General features: G+C 44.0%; 1 protein-coding gene and 1 long non-coding RNA gene across 5 annotated transcripts in view; one reads left to right on the top strand and one right to left on the bottom strand.

Annotated features, from left to right (window-relative positions):
• The first annotated feature begins 1,045 nt into the window (after window positions 1–1,045).
• Window positions 1,046–11,131, top strand: LOC119012891. Its single transcript, XR_005072626.1, has 3 exons — window positions 1,046–2,928; window positions 10,511–10,592; window positions 11,006–11,131. It is a non-coding gene; the product is annotated as an uncharacterized LOC119012891 (long non-coding RNA).
• The window catches only part of LOC119012890 (pleckstrin homology domain-containing family G member 1), a 64,812-nt gene continuing 41,527 nt past the window's right edge, over window positions 4,195–27,479 (bottom strand). For all 4 annotated transcript variants that reach the window (XM_037087096.1, XM_037087099.1, XM_037087098.1 and 1 more), the window contains 16 exons: window positions 26,721–27,292; window positions 20,635–20,735; window positions 19,376–19,445; window positions 13,224–13,270; window positions 11,000–11,150; window positions 10,459–10,590; window positions 9,543–9,725; window positions 9,323–9,418; window positions 8,844–8,930; window positions 8,405–8,438; window positions 8,164–8,256; window positions 7,761–7,822; window positions 7,481–7,666; window positions 7,276–7,395; window positions 5,316–7,185; window positions 4,195–5,211 (listed from right to left, as the gene is read on the bottom strand). In XM_037087096.1, coding sequence (XP_036942991.1) covers window positions 4,214–5,211; window positions 5,316–7,185; window positions 7,276–7,395; window positions 7,481–7,666; window positions 7,761–7,822; window positions 8,164–8,256; window positions 8,405–8,438; window positions 8,844–8,930; window positions 9,323–9,418; window positions 9,543–9,725; window positions 10,459–10,590; window positions 11,000–11,150; window positions 13,224–13,270; window positions 19,376–19,445; window positions 20,635–20,735; window positions 26,721–27,292 — 4,802 coding nt within the window. In that variant the 3' untranslated portion in view covers window positions 4,195–4,213. The remainder of the gene's footprint in view (window positions 5,212–5,315; window positions 7,186–7,275; window positions 7,396–7,480; window positions 7,667–7,760; window positions 7,823–8,163; window positions 8,257–8,404; window positions 8,439–8,843; window positions 8,931–9,322; window positions 9,419–9,542; window positions 9,726–10,458; window positions 10,591–10,999; window positions 11,151–13,223; window positions 13,271–19,375; window positions 19,446–20,634; window positions 20,736–26,720; window positions 27,293–27,479) is intronic.

Here is a 27,479-nt window from a genome sequence, read left to right as displayed (position 1 = left end):
ATAGGTTTATTGCGCATGTGCCAATACGAAAGCATCTCCCTGTGCTTCACAAAAATGACTTTGTTTCCTGAAAATGTGTTTTGCCTGAAAATCCTGCACACCTCTTCTCACAGCCATGCAAATTCACATGCAAGATCAGGGAGGGAGTGGTTATACACGAAACTGATGACACTACTCTTATGTTATCTCTTATTGGTGAAAGTGATGCTGTTACAACCATCCCCGATCTCCCCTACTATGGTATCTTTCATTTACCTCTAATTTGTGCTTCTCACATATGAATTCAAGTAACAACAAATTACAGAATATACGTATATAATCAAATATATGTTTAAGGTAATTTGGAAGCCAGACTCCAGACAGAGAGCTTTGACAACTTTATAATTTTAGTTACTGAATGCACTCTTCTTCTTTTGTAGACAAAAATACAATCATTAAGAGATCCTCATACATAAAAACAAATCGTGCTGTTCTAAAAGCTCGTTTTGTCAGATTTAACTCAAAGTTAGATATTGGACCCAAAAATAAATATATTATTGGTTGGACCATACTCCATCTGCTCAATTAATTTAGTCTGTGAAGGCATATTTTCTTGGTTTCTACCAATATGTAACGACCAGTGAAGGAAAGAGTACTGGAAACCTGTACTCAAGTACTAGTGCAGTTACATTACTCAGATATTACTCAGTTATAGGTAAAACTACTGGTATCAAAAGTATTTAAATCAAAGTACAAAGTATTCTTGTCAAATACTGCTTAGAGTATTAGTTACTTTTTAATGGTTGATTTTTAATTCTTTATCAATAGCAGTCTGTCATGTCAGAGTTTTCAGTGATCCATTTGTGATCAGATATCATTTTACCCCACAAAAATGACATTATTATACAAATCTGAGTAGATGTAATTAGTTACTTCCACCCCTGGTGATAAACAAATTGTTCACCGAGCTGGGATGTGTGATGCCACCTATTTTAACTTCTGTACTTAAATACTGATGAACATAACCTCTATAAGATGTTCACTGTGGTGATATGTTTGTTTAATGACAAAAAAAAACACAGAGATGAGTTTAATCTGAATTTATTACCTCCAATACATTGTTTTGTTGAGCAATGACAACTAGGCAGTTAAAAAAATACAGTACACTTAACTTAAACATTAAAGCATTATAAAGCATACCTATGGCATACAAGAATAACTTTCCTAAAATGTACATCTTTACAAAGTGTTTACAAATAAAATGTAAAAAAAAAAAAAAAAAAGACAGAAAAGTGCAAAACAGAGTCAACGAAGACAGACGATCCCCACCAGTGAAACAGGACAAAATGTACAATGAAAAAAAACAAAACAAAAACAAAAACATACTTCATATTCCTAACTTGCTTTTGATGCACGTTTCCTGATATGAACAGTGGGCCGTGAGATTGTGCTTTTCAACTGTCCATGTGCTTATTGTGATTTGGAACTTGTATTAATCGAGCAGTGCGTGATAGAAAAACCCACTTCTGAAAATATTCACAGTATTTCAAATTTTTGTCTGCGCCCCCTAAGTTTGAATGAAAACCACCTTTAAATAAATACATTTTACTTTAATTTACAACTTTGTTTGTGGCTTAAGATGAACGTGATGAGGGCCAAAATAACAGGGGTAAAAGAAAATAATTATATAAATAGGACACCTTTTGTGGAGTTGAAGTGTGTGAGGGAGAGAAAACATGAACATGTGTTTTATGAACCTTATTAGATCTGACCTTCTTTCTGTGACTGTGGATGCAATATCAGTAGTGTGACAGTGTCCCGTAACGTAAACAAAGTAAACAAACAGCTGACTATCCGTTTGAAAAATAAAATATACACCAAATACAGTACTGTAGTCTTTTTAACCCTCTCTCTCTTTGATACTCTCCTTCGTGGTCCCTCTTAAAAACAAAGGTTAAAATTAGTGTGATTAAAAAAAAAACAAAAACAAAACCATCATCCCATTGTTGAGATGCACATTTCACTCTACGTGATGGGAAACATGTAAAACATCAGATTTACTCACAGATTTTTAAAAAATAAATATGAAGCCCTACGGTTCCTTATCGATCATCTAAAATATCAGCGTCTTCTCTTGATTTTTAAAGCGTGACGACCCTAAGTGATGGCGAAGGCGGTAGGCAGAGTGAAATACAATAACTTCAAATAGACTTACAGGTCTAAGTCGAGTTAAACTTAACTTAACTGGATCTTGTAATAGCGAACGTGTTTTCTTTACAGCTGCATCCTTACCGCTTAAAGAAAAAAAAGAAAAAAAGCTGTTAAAGTGACAGTCTAGCCTGAGTAGCAAATCTGAAGACCACAGAATTTGAACGGTCTGATAGTGAAAGCACGATTAAAACACACCAGCCACCGCCGTGGTTCACCGCTCCTACACAGGTTAAGATTAACTAGTGCTGAGAGTGCAGTTAAAATAAGCTTAACAGCAAATTAAAAGAAAGCGCTTGAGGAGGTCCACCAAAGATTTGATTCTTGTACTTCAGGTCAACATGTTTGGGCAGCGAGGAGATTCTAGTTCTTTACAAACAGTAACAGATATCCTGAGCTACTGCGTGTGTCTGTACAACAGTTTATTGCCACGGCAAGTCCTCCAGCGGAGTCAGTTCCTACGACTCCAGTCTATTCCTCAAGGCTCACATGTAAAGTAAGAGAAAGAGTTTAAATCCATTCAGTCACACAGGATAGACTTTGTTCACACGGCGGCCATTTTCCTCCAATGTCACACTCATGGTGTGAAACTTGAATGCTGGGATAATGTACTGCTGCTGTACTGCTCTGTACACAGTATGTGGGTGATCTGGCAAACTGTTATAATTTCACTACTTCCTGATTGAGTAACTACTGTGAAGACAATGAAGAGTTTAATCTGGAGGGACATCAAACTTCAAGGTAAACATCATCTTCGATAACTGATTAGCTTTTCTAAGACAACAGCTGAGGTTAGCATTCAACCACATTCTAGCTAGCGTTACTGTTGTGCTTCAAAATTCATCAGCAACTGAGGATATGATGGCTAGTTACAATCCGGACACCTTCAGCCATATTTCAGGATAAAACAACAGATTTGATTACTCATGAGCAGATGTTAGCATTCAGCAATGACTTAGTAAATATTAGTAATTACACCCTGTTTCACTTCCAGGTTTTAACAAATGTCTCTAAGATGTGTGCAGACATTTCAGAATTTATTTCAACATCCCACTCGTATCATATAAAACAACAGTGTTAACTAGAATGTGATAGAATGCTAACATTAGCTGTTATCTAACTGAATGTAGTGCTAACATCGTTAGCTGATGTTAGCATTTAACAACTTTCCAGTTAACATTACTGTTGAAGGACATCTTGTGTGTTTTACTTAAGGGTTTGGACATACGTCTCCAAGTCAGGTGTTGATATGTCTGAATTAATTTAGACTTTTTTCTTATCATATCATATCAACTGTAATGTCACCTAGAATGTGTTTGAATGCTTAAGCTGTCTCATGAAAGCTAATCAGTTATCAGACTTATTGTCTTACCTTGAAACATGATCCGATGTCCCTTTTGATTAAACCACCCCTTGTCTTTATAGATTATAATCAATCAGGAATCAGTGAAATGAGGACAATTTGACTTGACTGCATACTTTTATAAGATTTGCACCTAGAATACTGCTCTATTAGATATGAGCTTCCCACCCTGTGTGATGTCTGAGGAAAATGGCTGCTGTGTGATTGCGGTCTATGCAGTTAGAAAGAGAACATTTTAGTTTCGACCACTTCTTGCTAACTTTTCCCCACCGGATCACTTTTAAACATACATAAGAAGTGCTAAGGCAGCTCACATGCAGGCTTTGATGTGGCATTTCGACTATTAATAGTAACCTACTGTGCATTTTACACTGAAGCCCTGTAACAGAGAGGTTAGTTGTTACAAACATGTCTGCAATCAAAGAAATTCTTTCTGATCTATGTTGAGAGATGGTTTATGTTTGTTTAATATGTTTTATGATGTTGAATGATGTAGGGCGTATTCAAGGTAAAGCAGCAGTGTCCCTTTTGTTGCTATATGCTGTATGTTTATATATATATATATATATATATATATATATATATATATATATATATATATATATATATATATATATATATATATATACATATATATATTTGGCTTTTAGTTGTCATATAGACTCAGGCGAAGCTGCTGGAGCTCAGACACTGAAACTTCTCCCTCAGAGACTGGACGATTTTGGGCTGGCTGGATGCTTGCGGCTCGCTCCACAGGTACTTCTCCAGTTGTTCACGGTCAAACGACCTCAGTGGCTCGCAGGAGTGCACTGGTGTGCACGGCAGACTCTGGGAATGGACAAGACCCCTATTCTGATTGCTTGAGCTGCCATTTCTTTGTGCCAACCTGACCTGCTCCTGCTCGATCTCATCCTCTGAGCGGATCTCGACATAGTCATCGTCATCTTCCCCGTTGTCCTTAAAATTAGCCAGGTAGTTCTGGGTGGCGCTGAGTATGCTCAGTGCAGAGGCCCGGTTCAGGACCACCACCTGTTGACCGTCGTGTAAAGTGAGGTCCGACTGTCCCTGGGTGGAGCGCTCTGGGAGACTACTCTGCCGACCAGCACGACCCAGACTTGGCCCGTGGAGTCGGTCTGTGGATTGATCCACAGCGGGTCCGTTACATTTGAGCCCAGACTGGTTCTTCTCCTGCTGCTGGCTGCCCAGAGAGCTGACTGACTGACTGTGAGTGGATGGGGGAGACTTTGAGGAGGGTGAAGATGGCGTGTTAAAGGAAGGATGTCTCTTAATGGAACTGTACACATGCTCCTCTTTTTCGCTCGGCGCTGTCATGCTCCACCTCTGGGACGGTGGGCTGCTTGGAGAAGAAGGGAAGGTCTGGAGGGAAGGGATGGAGCAGGAGGAGGTGAGTCTGCGATGCGGGGTTGAGGATGCCCGGCCATCTTCCACCTCACTGGATGAGGAAATGAAGCTGGCCAGCTCCCCGTTGCTGTAAGTGGAGTGGAGCCATTCCTCCTCCAGGGAGGTCTCGGGCATGGACGGAGAAGATGGCAGCCCTGGATGTGTGTGGTGTGGGGCTGCGGAGGTCTGACCAGCTGGACCAGGAGGATCTTTAAACATGACCTGGTCGTAGAGATGGGAGTACTCGGCTATCCTTGCACCTAAAGAGGAGAGACAAACGATGTGAAAAAAGGTGTGAGGAAAAGAGGAAAAGATTTTACATTTAGGGGAAAGACAGCACGGAGAGCCAAATGTTTTGTGTTACCTATGGCAGCGCCTCCTTGTTTCTTCTCCTCTAAAATAGCTGCCAGGTCTTTCTGCTTCTTCTCAGCTCTGGCCCGAGTACCACAGTCTCCGGGGTCCATGCTCCTCATACGCAGCAGCTGGTTGGCCTTCTTGATCTTCTGGCTATACTGCCTTGCCATCAGGAACACCCGGCTCTTTGATTTATCCATCAGTTCGAGGGGAAAGTCCACAGATTCACCCAGGGGAGAGAGCAAGAGCGAGGACGAGGCAAGGGGCGTGTCCAGCCCTGCCAGCTCCCCGGGGAACAAGCTATGAAGGTCCTTGAGGGGAATATCCTTCTGAGCTACGTTTCGTTGTGGAATTTCAACCAGGTCGTCATCCTCAAGGCGGAAGCTGCCACTACTGAGGCGAGCCAGTCTTTTGCGAATGTTCTTAACTGTGCCTGGGAGGGGCTCTGGGGTGACAGGAAGGGGGCGTTGTGCAGGAGGAGGGCTATGGTGTTCTTCCGCAGGGGTGTCTTCACTTTGGGGGTCAGGGAGGTTGATGACTGGGATGGTGAATGATGGCGTTGAGGTGACAGGTGGAGGTTTGGGCTGATGTGTTGGGGGACTCTTGGTGGGAGGGCTGGCTGCTCGAGGGCTATTTACATGGGCTCGCTTCGTAGGGCTGTTTTTGACCGAGGACGCCTTCTTGGGCGATTCGCTGGCACTGACAGGGAAGGCAGCAGGAAGTCTATCGGCTTTCTTCTCATTGCTCTTGATGTAGTTTTCAAGGTCGTTCCAGATTTCGTCGACCTGCTCTGACATCTTATCGCCTTTATGTGAGCGCTGAGAGAACGTTTCAGAGGCGGAGGAGGACGAATAATCCGGCTCACAGGCACATGGGACAGGATGGGATGTGTCCGCTTCTTCATCCTCTCCGAAGTGGAGGCTCTCCTCAGACACAAACCCTCTGAGGCTTTCAGTCAGGTCTTGCTCAGAGGCCAGCAGACTGTCCCTTTCATCTTTTAATTTGTTGCCTTCACTCACTCCTTTAAGCGATGTTGTTGGGGGCTCCCTGAAACAGATGGTGTCATAGATGTTTTCCTCTACTATCTTGAGGTCACATGTCCCGTATGGCCTCCCCTCCTGTGTGGAGGATCTGTTGCTCTCTGATGAACTGTCTGGTTCAATCAAAGGCTCTGCGACCACTGGAACCTCTGGAGGACCTGGTACCCTTGCTGTTTGGCTCTGGGAACCCTGTACATCTGTAGAGGCTTCTTTCCGTGACTGGTTCTCCTCAGGGTCTCTTCTCACGAGGCCCATGCTCTTTAGGTCCTCATAACTGATGTTGTCATACACATTCTCAATATCATCTATCGTCAGCTGCTCGGCTGAGGACGATCCAGATATGTCATTGCTGGATGATTCAGTATGGATAACTTCCAAGTTACTATGACCAGACTGGTCATCATCAGGACTCTGTACAGCCTCTGTGGCCTTCTCTCCAGCGCTGCTCGCCCTCCGCAGGACTCTGCTCCCATTGGGAGGAGGGTCGACCTGCACGGTGGGAACCTGTTCGACATGCCAGCTGCAGGGCCGAGCTGTCTTGGGTGAAGAGGTGGCCTCAGACCTCTCCGACGGTGCCTCTGGTTCCGGTCCACTTGGTTCTGTGGGGACAAACATCTGGTAGATGTCCTCGTCCTCGTCATCAGGCTGCATGGTCCTCTGGCGGGTTGGGAACATAGCCCTGCGAGCTCGGTGGTCTGCCCAGATATTGTTCACAGAATGGTCACTTTCTGTGATTACTACGGATGGAATAGGGGTCTCTGGCGGTTCCTCAACCACGTTAGGTGTCCTGAGAAGTGGAGGGTGGTGACTTCCTTCCCTCACAAGGGATTCTCTTGCTTTCTGTGGTAAAAAAAAAAAAATCAGAAGTTGTAAAGACATTTCAAAAACATCCAGATGGAATTCGATTATTTGTGCATTTGTGATCAATACCTGAAGGTCTGAAGGGCTCATGTTGAAGGTTTTCCACTGTTCTATACTATCCACAGATGCCTGAGGGTTCAGTCTCTTCCTACTGCTTCTTCCGGGGACTCGCAGTCGTTTTCCGCCTCCCTGAATGCACAGTTTTAGACATTAACAACATGTCTGAGGGACCAGAGATTAAAGTGGGATCTTCACTGGGCAGCTTTAAACTCACCAGGCCACTGTCATCTTCATCATCAGCATCTTGCTGATGCGGCTCCTCTTCTCTGTCACTGTGGTCAAAGTGATCCCCAGGGTCGAGGGACTCCTGTGATTGGTTGATGAGGCTGCGGCTGCGACCGATCGTGCCCAAAGCCAGCTGGGACACTGGTGAAAGTAGGGTGGCACCCAGACTTTGCCGCTGAAGAGGAGAAAGTAATGAAGGGTTAAGTGAAATTAAATCATAGTCATAGTCCTCTAACTAAAACTGTTTATGATCTTTGGTCGTAGCTCACCTTCTCGCCGTCTGTGTTGGCAGCATTCTGCTTGGCATTCTTCAGTAATTTCGACAGAGGTTCTGAGAAATCAAAGGAATAATTGATGAATGAACAAAAAAAGCAGAAATTGTCTGAAAACAAGGACTCAAAATAATGACTTAATATGTCAAAAGAGAGAAACTAAATTAAAATGACTTAAAATGATGAGTTGGTGTTTTGAAATAATGAGAAACCTTTGCAATGTTTTGACTTAAGGGTCATTTCTGCTGAATGTTACATAATAATATGGATGGGGCATTCTGTCTCTGGGTTCATTTCATCCATATTCCATATTCCTGCTAGGTCATCATCTAGAGATACCAAGTTATCATTTGGCAGGAGAGCGTTTCCACACAAAGTAGTACATTTTTTAATCTCTCACCTTTCCTGCGTCCTCTTCGAGGGGTAGGACCCTCCTTGGTCTGAGGGGAGTCCTTCTTGTCTCCATCAGGGCTGTAATGAAACCCTGGATGATCTAAAGACGTGACAGAAAAGATGTCACACAACAAATACATTATGATTAAAATGTATGAATATGGTTAAACACCAAAATATAAAAAATAAATAGAACATGATTTTGATTAATTAGTTTTTCTATAGATTGTGTGTGAATTGGCACTTACGCATTGCATCCATCTCCAAAATCGCCTGCTTAGCCTAGAATTCAAATATTAAAAAGATACTGAGTTCAACGGGCTACAGATTATGCAACAATAAAAGATTTGCCACAAGGTGGCACCCAATCACAGGCATGGCTTAACAACTTTGCTCAACACTTAACAAGCAGCCCCTTTATGTAATCACGGCGGACCCTCTCAGCGACCTTCACCCCTGAAGAGAAATCCTCACTTTACACTTAAACATGGCCAACGGCAGACGAAGGGACAGAACACTAATTGTCGACAGACATGAAAGGAAAGGAGAAAAATCAGAGGGAAAGAAAGGCGGAGACGAAGGAGGAGAGAAGTGGGCGAGACGGGACTGACATTTCCAATACATCCTACTCAAATTATGTGTTTATGCCATCAGTGAACAAGCTGTCAGGAGACAAGCTGCTCTTACCTTGGCAGGGATTTTGGCAGGATGGTTTTCAAGTATGAGTCTTTTGAGGTGCAGGATCCACATGCGCTTGTCTTGCTGTGATTTGGCCTGAGGGCAGATGGGGAAACATCACAGAGAAGATAATGTCAGTCATGAACTTTAGAAAAGGTGGCTGAAAGGGTCGGGATTAACCCTGACGTTCTTACATCACACAGACTTTCTCATATTTTTCAGCGCTTGTCCAAAACACAGTGGTTAGGTAACAACAATGGCCGCATTAGCTTTTTAGCACCCGACATGTCTGAGCATCTGTCTGAGGGTGAGCCTGGACGATCTACAAAACAATCAGACACCTGCAAATAACCGTCACACTTTCTTATTTCACTCTTGCTCAAGGCTGCAGATAGCTACAGAGTTCAACCAAAACATGTAATTACAGTTACAAAAGACTTGGACGTCTTGCGTTGTGATGTGTGTTCTCTTGTGCAATGTTTCTATACCTGGACTGTGTGCTGAAGTTTGGGATTCTTGTAGTGAAACACGCTGAAACTCAGCGGTTCTTTAGGAATAACTTCCACCAGCATCAGATTGCAGCACTGCAAAAAACAAACAACAACAACAAAAAACAGACATGTAGGAAGTCGTGTTAAAATATTTTACTGGGAAGAAACATTTGTTATCTTGGCGTATCTTCGGGTCGCTTGAAGCGGCACGACTTACCAGTATGTGAGCCTTGTACGTGTAGGTTTCCTCTCGTTTCTTGGTGATGAGCAGGAGCTTGTCAAACAGGAAGAGAGTTCTCTCGTTTTTGGCTCGCTGCAGACGAAACGTTCCTTCGAGGACCAGCTCACCGTAGCCGATCAGATCGGGTCCCTTCCAGTTGGTCAGCAGGCTCTGGATTTCCTGCAAAAAGCACAGTAAAAAAAATAGTGTATGTATGAAATGTAATGCAGGTAAAAATGCAAATAAAGCCGGTGATTTTAAAAACATATTTCATACTTGGATAAAAGATAAAGAAAATGATTGGGAAAAAAAGTGAAAACAATAGAATAAAAAATTATCGATGGATCACTGAAAAGCTGTTTTTAAAGATGGCATGAATGAGGAGGATAAAGGATGTTTGTGGAAGAAACAGAATACAGACAATAAAAATAAAAAAGTTAAAGAGAGGTAGGCAAGAGAAAATAATTACAATGAAGCGGACAAAACAAAAATCCTGGAAAATGTAAGACCGAGCCAATCCTTTCCTCCAGACACCGAGAGTAAACGCTTCCACACACATTCCTGCATTCATCTGACCCTTCTGGCTCCCAGCTGATAAAAGAAACAAGCATCTCTTTTATGTGTCCTCTCTATGCAAGGCCGTCATTAGCCCAGTGGAAAATGCAGGGACTCGTGTAAGAAAGACGTGGGAAGGATCAGAGCCTCGGCTGATTCAAGAACCTCGAGTGCACATAGCTTTTGTGCAGGACTATAAAATAATCGGCTCCTTAAAAGGCTCGAAATAATGAGAGAGAAGTGTGATGGATGCATCGTGGGGGGCGATCACACGTTGACATTTAATGGATTCAGGAAAGGTCTGCACACAGAGAGTCGCAAATCCAGGGGATCTTTCTTATTTTTGCGCTAGTAGTACCTGCAACCTGACGGCGTGCTCGTGTTTCCTCTTCATGTCGTTGATGTGCCAGGCCACTCTCTGCATGGTGTCTATGGCTTCCTGCACCACCTCGTAGGTCTCCGTGTCCTTCTCCATGTGGTTGGCTATCTCCTGTAAGGACAACACACACGCACACACACAACGCTAGGAGCTAGCACTTGGACATAATGTATGCACATATACTCAAATCTAATTTTTCCTTATTTCATGTCAAAATATCTTAATATGAGACATAATCTTTTTTCTGTGTGTGTGTGTGTGTGTGTGTGTGTGTGTGTGTGTGTGTGTTTCTGCACATAAACACACTCTAATGCAAGCACATACACAGGAACATACATACTGAGCACCATATGGCTAAACATTTGGCCTCTCCAGTGGAGACTGTTAGTTGGAGAGGATTCAGAAATCCTGTAACCAGACTCATCTATTTATATTGGCATACATTATCCATCGGTGTGCTGTCCTGTGTCCCATGCTTGCATTTTTGTGTGGGTGAAAAGTAACTGCTCATGTGACTTACATGCAGCAGTAGGTGGTACTTGAGGATCCTCTGCACTGGCTTGAGCAGGTAGGAGCCCAGGGGCAAGGAGTGTCTCAGAGATTCCTGGCGCTCGCGGAAAAACTTGGCCAACGCCTTGTTCCTCATGCACTCTGTCAGCACAGCCACCGACCTGTGGAGACGAGACACGACGAATGAGATATCGGGGATTTGTAGTAAAATTGTAAACCTTGGGTTTATGATGACAAACGAGAGCTGTAATGATCATCCTCCAACCTTTCATCCGCCTTTTGTTGAAACGAATATCACATATTTCGTTTGGGTTTTTGCATAATATTAAAATGGGAAATATGTCCAAAACAATACATGTATTTCAGTTGTGATGCTCTAGACCCAGTGCACTACACTGTGCGTGCGTAAACAGTCTGCTTTTGTCTCACATCTCTTCCAATGGAAGAACATTTGTAGGTATCTTTGTAGGTATCCAATGTTCAGTGTATTTCCTCAGATAAACTCTTCACACATATAAAAGTAAACGTCTTTTTAATTCATTGTGATCGTTTTTTTGCCTTTAGTGTGTTTTATTCCAAGGTCCCACATTCTAAAATGTTTGATGCCTTCCACAAAATGTTTGCAATCTTTAATGTTAAATAAACCACATAATTTTTGCTGAAGCACCTCTATGCACCCTCTGTCTGATCGCTCTATATTAGTGCCAGTACATTTAAGCCCCCCCCTCCTGAAAAGTCCCGTCTGCTCTGATTGGTCAGCTGTCACAAGCCTGAGCAGGCACCGCCCACCCTGTTTAACCATGGTGACTTAAAGCGGTGACTTAATACTTGTGACATCACAACCTTGTGGAAGGAATGGCTCATTTAAAGCACAGTTTCTGACTATAGGCCTTCTACAGTACCTGCTTTATAATAAGAAGGACATGAAACCTCACCCTCTACAACAGATGGTGGTTAGAGGTTACTGTTTGTATAGCATTATTAAAAGATTTTAATCTTCTGGGTTATTCTGATTATGTGTATGGTACACATTCTATTAAAACAGCAGAGAGAAGTTAATCTACTTGTCATTGCTGTGTGACCTACTGAGGGGGAAAAGTTTTCTAGACCAAATGTAGGCTGTTTGTGTGTCTGTGTGCGCACACACACGCAGTGGAAAAGGACAGAGAAAGACAGTTGTGAATTGCTCAGCTTTCTTCTCTGTCTTTGTGTGTGCGCGCGCATGCATGTGCATGTCTGCATGCCTAAATTCCAGTGAAGCTCCACACAGGCCTCACATTGTTCTAAAGGAAACCCGACCTCGAAGCTCAGCATGACCGCGGTACATCTGCAGCCTCTGTGTGTGTGTGCGTGTGTGTGTGCACTTGCGACTGCGAGTGTCTCCCATGTATGTGCGTGTGTGCGTATATGTGTGTGCGTGCGTGTGTGTCTGTCGTGTGTGACCTTGGTCGGGGTCACCAGCTGTGGTGTGGATGTGGGAGACGGTCTATCTCAAACAGCTGACAATAGCCCCTTCACACACACACAGTGACACACACACACACACACACAAAATCAGCGTTCAATTAGCCGTCATTAGCTTGTAAACAGTTTCTACCCCGCGTGCCTTTTCTTATCATCAGAATGGTAGCCGCAGGAGAAAGTGTGTTTGCTCGGCGCAGTTTGTCTTGGCGTGAAGAACAGCCTCACGTTTCAGCCCATTTAAGTCACACACAATGTACACACCGACACACAAAAAGAACCTCCACATTACTCTTCCCGAGCGATTCCCCCACAGGACCACGCTCACACAAAGCTTAATAAAACATTAACGGTGTATGGTATGATAAGGTGACAACCATAATACCCATGTCTGTCAGTGTGCGAGCTGTAACTCTGTCAATAGGCAGCGGATAAAAGAATGAGAGGGAAGAAAGCGAAGCGCGGAGGGAGGGAGGGAGACCCTGAGGCACAACTGTAGGTAGACACTTTGACTCTTGCTGAGGTGGCTTCTATGGAGCGTGTCAGTTCGTCGGCGAGGGAGAAAAGAGGGTAACGCATTGATCGAGGTGCACAATGGAGCCATGTGAGACGCTGGGAAGACGGTATGTGGAGGTGAGATCAAGATAGGATGACAAGGACAACAAGAAGATGGGCTGTGTGGAGGAGACACTGTACTGTAACAAACACACACACACACACACACACACACACACACACACACACATACACACACATTCTGGTTGGGGTCTTACCGTGGGTAGTTGGTGCAGTACTGAGTATAAATGTGGAATTCTTCACTCTGTGGAACACAACAAGGACAGAATTAGGTCATGTGTTCTACTGACAGGAAACAGGACAAACTGAAGAGTGAGGGGAAGAAAAGGTGTGAGATGTAGAGGTGTAGGTGTGTGTGCTGAGGGATGAATTTGCCAGATGTCGTGTAATATTCATCATGTACACCATCATGACGATGAGTTTCTGACTGAATTTTGTTTTTGACTTTTAGTGGTTTTCGGCCTCCGCAACATAATTACACTTACACTAATTAAAAGGCCCATGAAGTGTTTTTGCAAGTTTTGCTCTTTAACAACAAATCATGCACTTGACTAACTTGACTTATATTAGCTTGTAAAGTTTGGGCAAAACCTGCCTGATTAGCTCAGATAAAAAAGTGTTCCTTATAACCAGTCTAGAAAGTCATTGCATTTCCTTTAATTTCTAAGATAAGAAAATGTATTAATAGACTGATGACTAATCACAGTGAACACGAGGTCAGTGTTACACTACTGTTTCCTTGCAGTGTGGATTAGTTTGAAGAGTCTACTCCATTTCCTCTTAACAGTGACTCACACTTGATGTTTTCAGAGCTGGATTTCACAACAAAAGCCAGTTTCAATCAACTTATGAATTCACACACCATATGAAATTGGTTATTAGCAATAGCTGGCCAGAACCGAGGTTAAAAAAAACAAAAAACAACAAGAAAACAAAATGAAAAACAATGCAGCAGTGTGCAAAATGATTAGTTGTATAATATGCGTCTCGAAATAAATAGAACTGAGAGTGGTAACGGACAACCACCGCCCTTTTCAGCATTTCCAAGTTTTGTAAGGTCTAATTGTTAAGTATTGTTGGTGCTGCCGTCACAAAGACAACACGCGTCCATTCAATCATTTGGGCTACAATGGAGACGTGCAGGCAGATAGAAATGGTGCCAGGCTGCCAGCTTGACTTCATTTTCCTGGGAGATTTTGTGCCCAGTGACAGACAAAGCTGCATGGTGAAAGTGAATTTTACAGGCAAGCGATCTAAACGCAGACACTGTTATTAGTCTATAGACATTACACTGTGCAATTAGCATTTACTTCACAATGATTAGCTTTTATAGGGCACAACCTGCCTGACAGGCTCAGAACTCTAAATGTCGACATATGCAACAAGCTGTTTGTATAATATATAGTGACTACAATTAAAATGACATTTTTCTTTGTATTGTCATTTCTTGTCTTGTGCTATATGAAGAAACTTAATTTTTAGGATTAATCATGTTTTTCTTTATGGCGCAGCTACAAAACTTGAAGGTCATTTTCTCTGTTTTTATTCCTGACAGTCTTTGGTTTCCATTGGTTTCTGTTTGGTGTGAGCAGACTGGAGACTGATCACATCGAACATGAGGTCCGCATTAATTTTTGCTGGTGTTACACTATTGTTTCCTCGTACTGCAGTTTGATTTGAAAAGTTTACTCCATTTTCTCAAAACAATATGTCGTCCTCTGACAAAACTTGATGAAGACTTTGATTACACAACCAAAGCGAGTTTCAAGAGGCCGCTAATAAATTCTCCTGTCATACGAAAGTGATTTGAGCACAATGGACGCCTGGAGCTGAAAACAAAGTCTAAATTTTCTTACAACGCAGCAGCACATTTTTCAACATTATCGTTTTTTTAAAATAAGTTTAATAAACTTTTTAATAAATGTACTAAAACAGAAAACCAATGTTACTGTGGTATCCTTTTTAAAGGTCGAGGTTGTCGGCCTCTTCATTGCTGTGTCGGCGGAGCTTCGATGACTCGCCACTTATTTCATGTTTACGACTCGGCACACTCTGAGCCCACGGACAAGGCATCCTCTCTCCTCCGCTCAGCGCGACTAATTGAAAGTCAACCCCGTAGCTTATGATTACCCTTTCGTCCTGGCCTTTAAGTCTCTGTTGATCCCAACAGCCCTGAGCGCTCGGATTAAATATCCCCTCATACTTCATCGCCGCCCCTTTAATTGAGACTTTTCCCACCTTGCATGCCTCTCTGAACTTCAAAAGACACCAGAGACGGTGCAACTTGTCAAAGCTAGGACGAGACAGGCTTCCTGTGCTCTCCACCTCCGGATCGTCCTGATTTCTATCTCATCTCTTCGTCAATCTTTTATGGATATTACGCCAATATCCTCCGCTTCGAACTTTGAGTTCCTCGTCTTGTGCTCTCATGGTGGCCGGGAGATGAGCCCTGTACTGTTGCGTAACTCTGTCTAATTAAACTCTATTTGTGTCTGTAAACACTCGGGGGGTCGCAGGATGTGGACAGCTACCAGGAAGCGACATCATAAACACACAGGGCGCATGACAGAAGTCTGTCCTCGTTCATAATGTGTACAAACACACACAACATGGACATTCACACACACTTTCCAACATGTAATTCATAGTAAACTTACAGTAAACATAGACTGAATGCATGTAAATGTTTTTTTTCTTGCTTTATGTAAATATACATTACTATTCAAGCTACAGCAAACAATTCAACCTGCTTGAAAACAAAGTGGGGACACACACACACATGGACAGACACACACTCTCATGATTTGTTAGCCTGAGGTGCTCCGTGGGAACCGTCCTAAATTGAAGAGCAGAGCTCTCCTCCTCGTCTCCAGCAGTCTGCCGCCACAGACCAGGCCTAAACACAACCAGATGTGCCACCATCGATTTCTGATGACACACACCAACACACACTCCTAATACACACTCTTAATATCCGTCTGGACGGCGAACACGAGACCGCAAGACACACAAACGCTTCCACGGGCCTACAAATTTGTGCCAAGCACGCATGTCTGCACAAACTCTTTGAAGCCGACCATGAAACCAGCCGACCCTGAAATAGCTCAGATCTGTAATAAACTTCCCCTTTAAGAAATATATACAAGCTATAGCTACATCATATAATCAGCGTGTCCAAATGCTGCATGTGAACTCTGAAAAATCAAACATATCTTTTTCCAGAATCAAGAGGAAAATTACACAGGAAGACGTTTAGTTTTCTGAGCGGTGGCTGCTAATGATACTCAAAAGAAACAGAAAAAGACGGAGGTTAAGGCAATTGATCAGCGGGTTTTGTTGCGATTTGTCGAGACTGGTCAGGTCACATTGAGTCATCAGGTAGGGGTGAAAAAAAGAAAAGCTTAAGATCTCGTCGTAATTGTGCCCTCCGAGCTTCAGTCAGCATGTAGCAACCCATAAAACGCTTTGGAGGATTAGTCAACACATAGCAGAGTCAGGGAACATGAGGATGGATAGCCAATTATCTGAGAGAGGGGGAGAGATTTACAGCGAGATCTGTCTCTTCTTCAAACAATGTGCTTAGACCAGAAACGCATTAGTGTGTGTGCGTGTGTGTGTGTGTCTGTGTGTGCGCATTTCGCCGCAGATAGTGAAAGAAAGGTTTTGTGGTTTTTCTGGTTCTTAGCAACTGTGACTAACTTTTCAGCAATACAAAAGAACCCTGGTTACAACCCTTTTACCAGAAGTCTGCATGTGGAATGATGACACACACACACACATATATATGCACACGTGGATGTGAGTCCTTGGATGTCTCAATGTAAAGGGAGTGTGACGGTCAGCGGTGACGAAATGCTTCCAGGCGGCGGACTGGCTCGTACTCCCTGTAAAATCCATAGAGGCCAAAACACACCGACTCTTTAAACACACAGTTAAAGATACTGTATGTTCATTTCAGCTGCTCCTCTTATGAATATGAGCAAATAATGGAAATTTAATTAATTTAAGCTTGGAAACATCAGCTTTTGAGCTTTAGCTTGTGTTTTTCCTTTGCAGACAAAGGGGCTGTTCACATCTGGTTTAACCATTCGTCCTGAGTGAACCCATCACAAGTAGACAGCCTCGAGTCCGACAATTAACACCTGACATTAAATGCATCTTGAGTGACCTCCTATCAACCACCTCCCCACTTTACATGCAAATGTGCACCTATAAACAGATACATTTTTCTACACAAAGTTAGAAATATCTACATGTACCAAGTGCCGAATTAACAAGTAGGCCCAATTAGTTAAGAATTCGTTGTGGACAACATTTCCCAAAGTTTATTAAGTTTCCTGTAACTCAACAAGTCTCTTAAAAGGGAGTCTTGTGAATTCTCTTCAAGGAAAACAAAGAAAAAGCTGTTTATTGTGTTTGAAAAGGTTTACCATTAATACGTAATATTCTTTAATAAATTTGGTGTAATCAGTTGAAACAGTGGCTGCTGGGAGGTCAAACGCAGCTCAGACACAGAAGCAGACAGGATTCACTTTAGGCATTAAAAAAAAACCGAAAAAGGCTTTTACAGTGATGCCGCGACAATCTGACACTTTTCTACTAGGAAAGAAACATCTTAAGGTATTGTATTTCAATTTCACAGTCGTAATGACCCAAGGGTAAAATGTAGGACTACTTTGGGATACAATCATGGCCACCATGCAGGCACCATGTTAAATGTGTGGTCTGCAGCTAAACTATATCCATGCAAAATAACCGACTGGGTTTAAACATTATGTAAAGATGGACGTTGTGACCGCTCCCCAAACATGGAGCCAAAACATCTCGAACTCTCCCTAAAAGCTCCCTGGCAGTATGGCAGGGTGGCAGTACGGGTCTCCTCCTCCACTGCACACTTCAGTTTAGGATATTTTGGCTTCAATTGTTCTACAGTGGGAGAACTTCCCTGTTTTTGGTTGGTTTGATCAATTGAGAGTTGCATGAGAGTGTAGTTATGAGGGGCAGGGTGTTTTATTGACTTCCAGAGGTTGAGCCTCGCTCTCAGCTGGCTTTCACCCAGTTTAACCTCTGGATAAACCACACAGTAAACACCATGAGGATGTTATACTGGTTTTTATAATGAATGCTGCGCTGGCTACAGAATAAAAAGTCAACAATAGGATGCCTGTATTTCAGGTCAGGGGCTCTTCTGAGATCGGCTTCTTTTCTCGTAAAGACTTTTTTGTTTTTGCGACTGTAACATGAATCAGTGGGTTACAAGATGTCATCACGCTGGTTTGTTTATGGATCCCAGTTAATTATGCAGAGCGCTGCTGTGGGCTGCTATAAAACGGGTTTGTCTCAACAACAGCTGCTGAATTTAGGGAGTCTGTGACTTGATGGTCAGACAGTTGCTCTGTGGTGTTGGGTGTAATTGCAGTCGGGCAGGGAGGGAATGTAAAGTGTTTCAGAGGAAGTGCTGGAATGCAGCAAGTCATCATGGGACATAATCATGCAATCATTATTTTTTGAGGGCACAGATGGGTGAGGAGCAGAGGAGGAATAAAGGCAGAAACACAGACAGAAGGAGCAGAGATAGCCGAGTCCAGTTTGTCTCGGTGAAGCCCTGCTATTATCCCCCTTCTGTAAAAAAAAAAAAAAAAAAAAGGTGATTATACATTTGGACGGTCCTTAAAATTCCTGCCCTCCTGTCGCACTCTTTAAACACACATCTAAACCCCCCAAAAATAACACGAGTCTCAATAAAGTTTACTGACTTCGTGCAGCAGCGTTATCTGATTTTTGTAAACTAATCTCTTGTAACAGAACATTGTCTATAAGTGTGTGTGTGTGTGTGTGTGTGTGTGTGTGTGTGTGTGCGTGCGTGCGTGCGTGTGTGTGTGTGTGTGTGTGTGCGTGTGATGGAACCAGCTGTTTGGACGAGTTTCAACAAGAAGAGAGGAGGAGAGTGCATGTGGGCAGAGAGACAGACAGCGGAGGTAGAAGTACTCAGAAGCTTAAAAAAATAGTAGTATAGTAAAATACAAGGGGCTCAACCAGACCATGTCTCAAACAAGTAACTCTGACTGTTTCATAAATGCAGAGGAGTAGGCTACATTCAGACTGCAGGCACAAGTGGCCAAAGCCAATTCATTTTTTTTGCTCATAAGTGACTGTTTTTTTTGCACAAATCACATCACATCTTAACTTTTTTAATTCCGGCATGTGAAGTTTTGTGACATGTTAATGTTCTTACGTGCGTACGGATCAGTTCAGTTTAAGTACAGTAATTTAGTTAATGTCCATTAACGGGAGACAGAGAGATGGAGGTGTGGAGAAAGAAGGGGTGAAGGGAGGCAACCATTGTTACCTTGGATACGAAGCACTCTGCGATGGCCACAGGGTCGGCGTTGCACTTCTCAAGATCATGAAGAAGGTCCCTGAAAAATACACACACACACACACACACACACACACACACACACACACACACACACACACACACACACACACACACAGACATCACTCAGTGAGATCATTAGTTGATGTGAAAATGTGAATACAAACGACTCGCCCTCGACTCATTGTTCCAAACTGAGACATTCAGGAGCAAGAGTCACCCCGACTACAGAAATGAGGTCTTAGGGCACTCGGCTCTGAACAAATGAGAAACTTCCATGAATTGAAACAGGCATCTCCCATGTGTGGCCTTGTGTGTGTGTGTGTGTGTGTGTGTCAGTGTGTATGTGTGTGTGAATGTGGAAAAAAAGGCCACCGTTGGGAGTTATTGTTTCATGGTTGAAGCATGAGGTCACCTTGATCGCTTTAAACCGCTTTCATGCTTCCTTTTTACAGGCCAGTTTGTCTGTGGGACAGCTGAGAAATGAATAGGTAGGAGAAATGAGTGTTTGTGTGTGTGTGTGTGTGTGTGTGTGTGTGTGTGTGTGCGTTTGTGTCTCCAGACCACCATGGCTGATGCTCAGCTAGCCACACACACACACACACAAACACACAGTTAAGAGCAGTGCCGGAGGACACAAATATGCAGACGGGGACTTATCACACACACACACACACACACACACACACACACACACACACACACACACACACACACACACACACACACACACACACACACCTGACTGTTGCGACAACGCCCTTCCCACAAATCAACAGGTGGCTCAGCCCAGTTTCACTATTTGCAGGACATTGTTTGTTGAACCTGAGAGAGTCAATGTTTTTCTGTGCAACTGTTTTTTAAGACCTTTTCGGGCAGGTCAAAGTCAAGTTCCAGTCTTCATTAACAAACTGGTTTTTCATTTGCTAAATATGTCTGAGTTTAGACCCGTTACAGAAAGAGTTAAACCTGTTTTCCTAGCTGATCACTAACCTTAAGACAATATTCACATTAAGGGATTGAATCAGAAAATTGGGGACATTTTCTTAGTCGTTTACGTCTAAGTAGAATCTGACATATCTGACGAAGCATTTCATAATGTGGAACTGCCTGAAAATCAAGGAAATAGGGACGCATCACATCAGACAAAGTTTATCGTTGAGATGATGAAGATGAAGAAGTAGTCAAGTCTCAAGTATGTAAATAGTGCGTGTGTGTGTGTGTTGTACCTGTTGAAGTGGTAGATGTCCTGGATGTTGCCGAACAGAGAGCCTTTATCCTCAGAGCTCAAAGCCAGCCGAGACTGGTTACTGATACACTCCAAGTAGTCCTGCAGAGAGAAAGCTGTCATGATGGAGCTGTTCTGTACCTGGCTGCCATCTCGGCAAACACTTGATGTTGACGGACTGCTCGCACTAAGACTCCTGCGGACCTCAGGGCCTTTCAAAGCCCACTATTCTCTTGACACATTGACAACTTAATGTGTGAAAGGTCACATTTTTAGAGCTGCTTAAGTAACATTCCTTTAGTTTAACAGTCATATCAATAACACATTAGCATTGTGATTCAGGACTTTCAGAAGCAGAGGCATTTTTTTTTATCTATCAACGCTGTGGTTCATCTCGCTTTGCATCTTGCAGGCATCAAATTCACAATGAGTCTGTTTGTTTATGTTTAAATGGGTCACCAAACGTACCTGGTCGGCCACTACTACACCTGGGCATGCTGCCCATGTAAAATATATGTGTGGGAAACACCGGTATTAAAAGGTTCCCTCATACAAATGCAGAAACCGAAACAAAGATTTGATTAGATTTAAAAGTAGAAAGGGCCCACACCAGATTTCGCTGTGACCTGTTGTAAAACCTGTTTTAATCCAGATAACGACAGCGTTGTTTTGTGCAAACAGCTTGATAAGGAAACAGCACAGGTCATCAGGTTGAGAGCGAATGCTGGGAAACAAATGCTTCGCCCATGTTGAAAAACAACCATAAGTCTATTCTCTCTTGGTTTCTTATCACTGCGTCCATCACTGTCGTTAGTGAGGAGACGCTGACAAGACAACACCGGCTTCAGCTCTCAGTCTGCCCTGGAGGGAGAGAGTGAAAGGTGCAGAGACGGAGACAGATTGTTTTAATGTTTTTCTGTTAAAAGCTTCTTCTGCTCGCTGATCGTGCTTGTTCAGTATTCTGCGGCGCGGCTGATCAGTAAGGCACCCAAACAATACTGCTTTTACATCTACTGCTGCCAGCCACTGGTAATTTAACAATACATGTCTCTGTGTCTGTCTCCTGCTGCTTCCTACAAAGCATCTTAAAAAGAACAGTCCACCCAAAATAGAAATTTGTTTAAAAGATGTAATAGTTCACAAAAAAATTCAAAGCAAATCAGCATTAGAGCATTCTCCAAAACAACTGAAGTAGATGGACATTAAATGATTCCGTGCAGCTTATCTGCAGAAATCTCCAAGTCTCCGGAAGCCCTGAGATCCAAAGTTGATAAGAAAAGACATTATTTACAGCCTCGATGTGCTTTCGAGCTTGTGCATGGGGTCCCTGTGCTAGCATTTCAGCAACAGCTGAGATCTCAGGATTCTGGAGGCCTGGATTAGACTGGTCAGGCTGCATGGAGCCATTTTTTGTTTTTTTCTTCACTGTTTCGTCGTGACTGCAAAACTTCCCCAGACTTTCTATCAGCATGAGGGCGAGCAGATCACGACTGAATTCTCATTTTTGGGTTGAACTTATCCTTTAAGCTCTGAAAGTTGCCTACCCGCCTCCCAAAACACCTGCTCACGCGCACAAACATGAACTCAGTCACCCACGCAGCAGCTGTATTCACACTCCACACCAGCAGCAGTCAGGATACGGGTTTGAGGAGGCAGAAGCATCCTGCTGGCAGTTTTCAAACCTGACCACAACCTGCGACTGGGCAGGACAGACATTACAACACTGAGAAAAGTACAAGGCTGTCCCCGAGCGTGCACAAACACACACCCACTGATCATTTCTGCACACAACATCGGTGTGTTTTCAAAGAGGGAGCAGAGAGACACAGAGTCTGTTTGCATAATTTCCAGTCTGCTGTAGCGGTTTTCGATTCCTGATAGTGTTTAATGTATTTAGCCATTATTATCATAATTATTATTATATGGCTGCGTCTGAGCAGGCCATTAAACTGTGTTTGGATAGGCGAAGGGAGGGAGGTAAAACACAGAAGAAAAAAAAGAGACTGAATAATCCCAGCTAAAACAAATGACAGCCATCTTGGGTGTTTTAGGGTTTAGAGAGCTTTAGGCCAAGGTTTAGTTTTGAGGCTTTGAGTTACACAATTAGACTAACAGGCAGGTTGGTGGTTACATCAGGGGGTCACGTGAGGTCAGAGGGTCATGTTTGGATTTTGCTGGCTATCGGAGGTGATGCGTAATGCGATGCTGTATTAGCCGCCGGGTCACCGATCTGACCCGGCCTGACCCAGTCACTCATCGCACTCAGCTCAAAAGCTTGACTGAGCTTGACAATGGGCAGCGTTCAGATCCACACACACACACACACACGCACGCATGCAGGTACACTCCCTGCTAACGTGTACAAACGTGATGATTCTCGTGTTAACCATTAACCTCCTCAAGTGCACACTGTTTTTCCTCCACACCAAGCGCTCCCTTCACTCTGCAGCGCAGCAGGAAGTCATTCCTCCGGACCAACGCCGAGTGCAAATATCCAAATCTCACTGTGTCGGATGTTCCTCTGCAGGCCGAGTTTGATGCAGTGTTTCCAGTTTATTTCCAATCTTAACTTCAAAATGTTTTGGCGATGCGTCAAAGCTCTCAGAGTGGAAAAAGTCAGTAGGAGGAGGAGGAGGAGGACGAGGAGGAGTAGGAGGGGAAAGAAAGATGAGAACTTTGTCTTTGGGGTTGTTTGTGGAAAACGGATTGGCCTCATTACACACACTGATCGAGCCAAGGAGGGGTGATCACACAGAAATGTGCGACGGCCCCCCGAGAGCTCAACTTGAACACTGTAGCCTAACAAAACCCATGCGAACAGACAAAAAGAATGCAAAAGATGAACAAAATTGACATCCAGTCTTCTGTTTTCTATATTTAGATCACATTACACATCACCTCCAGCAGCCAACAACATCCAAACATGACCCTCTGACCTCGCGTGACCCTCAACATAGCTGCCAACCTTCCCGTCAATCTAATTGTGCAACTCAAATCCTCGAAACTAAAATCTCGGCCTAAATCGTCGAACATTTGCTTATTTTTTTTTTGTCTACTTGCACTGGCTTTCTTAGGTTGCAGCATGTTGATCTTTCAGGGCCACCGTAAAAAATGCAGTCTAGCGCCAACTGACAAACTCCTTCATACCTACACACAACAGAAGAAAATGCCACTGCAAACAGACAATGAATGCTAATGTCTCTTGCTTGTAATAAGTAAAAGAAGAAACTAAACACTGCAGGATTTGGTCTACTTTGATATCCCGTTCATCTTTCAGCTGGATGAACAAACCCACAAACGCTCGCTAACGTCTGGCTGTTGTCTTCAGTGATAAAAGGGTACGATCAACATTCAGGCGAGAGTGAAATGAAGTTGGCATAAACAAAATATTTATCTTCCCCCAAACTAAATGTTGTGTTTTTTAGAGTGAAACTCCCCTCGGAATGATGGAGTTGCGGCCCAAAACCTCTGGAAAAACCACGGCACAACATCTCAACATTCCTCCTGTCAGGGTTGATGCTTTGGGCAAGAATCTACGAAAGTGCCGTCTTAGATTCCTCATGTTACAGCCAGTAAAATGTATTACAATTTTCTTACATTTAAGTAGTAAGTCATTTAAGTCCATCTAAATACAGCTGTTTTTGGCCTCAAATCTGTAGACTGTCAGCTTTAATACTGCATACTGTCTCTATTGGCATGAAACACTATGATTGCTAGCGCCAGCTTTTGGGGGCCGTTTTTGTTGCTTTTGCGTCAGTTGCTTGGTGTTGGAATTATGTTTTGTTTAGCTGCGAACAGCAGTGATGAAAACAACACCAGGGTGGACACGCTAATTTTCGGCCCCTTTTCCAGTACGATGCTAGGGCGCACACGGAAGTTAAGTACGTAACACTTTTCAACCCGTCTCTGTTCAAGCAGCATTCAGTCATTCTTCAGTCAGCATTATCAAAAAGTAACCACTGTAACACAGTCGCTGGCTCCCATGCTGCATAATTTTCCTGTTTTCGGGTGTGTTCATGACTTCAAACGTGACTCACCGGAAAATAAAAACAGGATGGCAAACTCATCGACTGGCAATAGGAAAGGAGTCAATTGTTTATTGTTTTTGTTTGACAGGTTTACCCTCGTTTAAAAAACGCCATACATGGGCTCATGTTGGCGTAGAAACTGTGCTGTGAATTCACAAGTACAGCTCACCGACTGGCAGCCAGGGCGGGAGTGTGAGCGTGGACCACATCTCGGGCCGCTGACGGATGAAACACAGGTGAGCCCGGGGGAGGAGGGAGTCTGGGTAAATATTTGTGTTCGGGCTGTAACACCCTCTTCCCTCGCAGGAAGCAGCACGGGCAAAAGGGATTACTGCGGGGCCGGCTCACGTAGGACAGTGCTGATAATAGGCGGGTCAGTGCTGCGCTGTCCAGCAGCTGTCTGCTGTGTAAGGTAAACTGTCATGCTAAAAGGCCCTATTCATACAGATATAATCAGCGCAATACATCAGCTGTGCACTCACTGGAACTGTCATTAAAAGGGGTGAGGAAAGGCTAAATGCACGTGTCTTTATCCAAAGTACCGGTGACGAATTAGCTGTCCTGCCATGTAAGTGTGGTCCTCCAGGGCTGGGTGGTCCGCGGAGCAAAGCCAGCAGAGGCCCATTAAGTGCAGCTCCTAAAGCTCTGCTCTGTGTTTTCCTAACCTACTTTAGACGTTGTTATCTCCGAGCTAAACCCCTCTACCTAGCTTCCACCCTCTCTCCCCCTTTTCCTCACCTCTGTGTCCAAAGGGGGGAGGAAAGGAAGGAGGAGAGAGTGGAACATCGATCAGGGGTGACGGGCCAAAACCACAAAATCTCTAAGCCTCACTCTTACAGCGTCTCTGAGGGATATGAGGTTCCTGCGCAACAGCTATTCCTTGGAATGAACTTTTCTAACCCAAAATAGCACGCAGACAGGAGTTGGGGATGTGAAAAGAGGAATGCAAGAAAAAGGCCCCAACACATGCAGAATACGACAATTTCAGTACAAATATTTCAGCGCTTGACGCCATCAATTCAAATTAGGCCGCAGGGTGCAAAACGCAAAACACGCGTCACATGTGCGCACCACATTCGAGCACAGACGACATTAATTTTAGTTTCATAAAGAGCTAAAAGGAGCTGAGCAGAGAAACACAGAGGAAGGGAACAGAAAGGAGCGACCTTTGACACAAGCCACTACACCCAATCTTTAACAAAGCCAATAAAGCGCTGACTAGAGGCAATGTGTATCCTCGCAGTTCAAAGCCAACCTCACAAAAAGAGCGTATTTATCCGTGTGTGCGCTTTAAAAAAAAAAAAAGAGAAAGAAAAAAGTTTTGAATGTGTGCCTGTGCCCGCAGCACAAAGGCAGCGGTGTCGTGTATCTCGGCCAAACCCCGCCTGCGAGCGCAGGTGACCTTATTGTATCGGAGGTTCCCGGCAGGCAACAAGCGGTGCGTGTCACGTGCGTGAGGAAAACCACAAAGACGTGAAGGATGTGTGTTATCTGTTGTTTTAAAAAAGGCCCGTATTCCTCATGGAAAGATCGGGGTCAAGCCAGCGCCAGACTGAAACATATTTATGTCGGCAGACTGCTGCTCGGACTTCAGATGGGTCAGCTGGGAGATTGTTTTTTTTGGGGGGGTGGGGCCTCTGAAACATTTACAACTACATGATCCACTTTGATTTAAGCTGTCTGCAGTGTGCATGACCAGGAGCTAATGTATGTACCTAATATGATGACGGACTATGAGACACCTCAATTCATCCCAACACAAATCTTTTTAATTCCATGAATTATCCATCCCGGTTTCAGTTTCTTGATGTACGTTTAAGAGCTTTATAACATTTTACTTTTACTTCTTGACGTCTGTTTAAACATTCAAACAAACATCCTGTGCGAAGTCACATGTGGAGCTGATATCAATTTGTTCAAGGCCTCTCTCTGCATTTGATTTGCTGCCAAATGTGCTAATACACCTTTAAAGTCGTGCCAACATCAAGGATCCTTCTGCTTCTAACACTGACACAGTTTGTGTTTTATCAACATATCACTACGGAAGAGTGTTTCGTACCTCGACAATGCTTCGCAGGTCCTGGACGTAGGTTCTCTCTGTGTCTATTATCTCCTGCACCACCCGGTCCACATACGTCTTGGGCGCCTGCACCTGACCGGTCCGCTCTCCCCCATCTGGGCTCTGCTCGGGTTCTGAATGTTCTGTCACATTTTGCCCACTGCCCTGTCTCCCTTGTCCCCTCCCCGTGTCCATCCCTCCATCGTTTCTGTCCTCTTCCTCCCGGCATCCCAGCTGCCGGGCGGGGACCAGCTCCAACCGAATCGCCCCGGAGTCCCGATCTGAGGTCACCGGGTTACAGTGAGGGGCAGTGACGAGGGTGGAGCGGCTGCCCAGCGAGCAGTGACTGTCCCGGGAGGAAGCGGACGAGGACGTGGAGCTGTAGCTGATTGGCCTTTCGGCGCTGTCGGGTGACGAGTCCATGCTGAGGGCAGAGCAGTAGCGGGAGGAGGTGTAGCGGAAGGCCGGGTTGCGGAGGCAGCGGGCCTGTATGTCAACGGAGCTCAGGACTGAGCCGGAGTCCGGGACTTCAGGAAGAGGAGGCAACACATCGGGCAGGTAGTTATAATCGTCTACAGAGGAAACAGAGAGAGGGGAAGAGATTCTTTATCAGTCGGTAGGGTTCATGCAACATCACGCATAGAAACATGTTCACACACCAACTTCCTAGTTCCTTTCAGTGAAACTACAGGTTTTTGAGACTGCAGACTCCAGCAAAACACTGAGTTTACCACCAAGTGTCAAGTGCATACCGGTGGA

The sequence above is a fragment of the Acanthopagrus latus genome, chromosome 22, assembly GCF_904848185.1.
Source record: "Acanthopagrus latus isolate v.2019 chromosome 22, fAcaLat1.1, whole genome shotgun sequence".
Taxonomy (NCBI): Eukaryota; Metazoa; Chordata; class Actinopteri; order Spariformes; family Sparidae; genus Acanthopagrus; species Acanthopagrus latus.
Note: the sequence above shows the minus strand (reverse complement) of the source record. Positions and strands in the feature narration are given on the sequence as shown.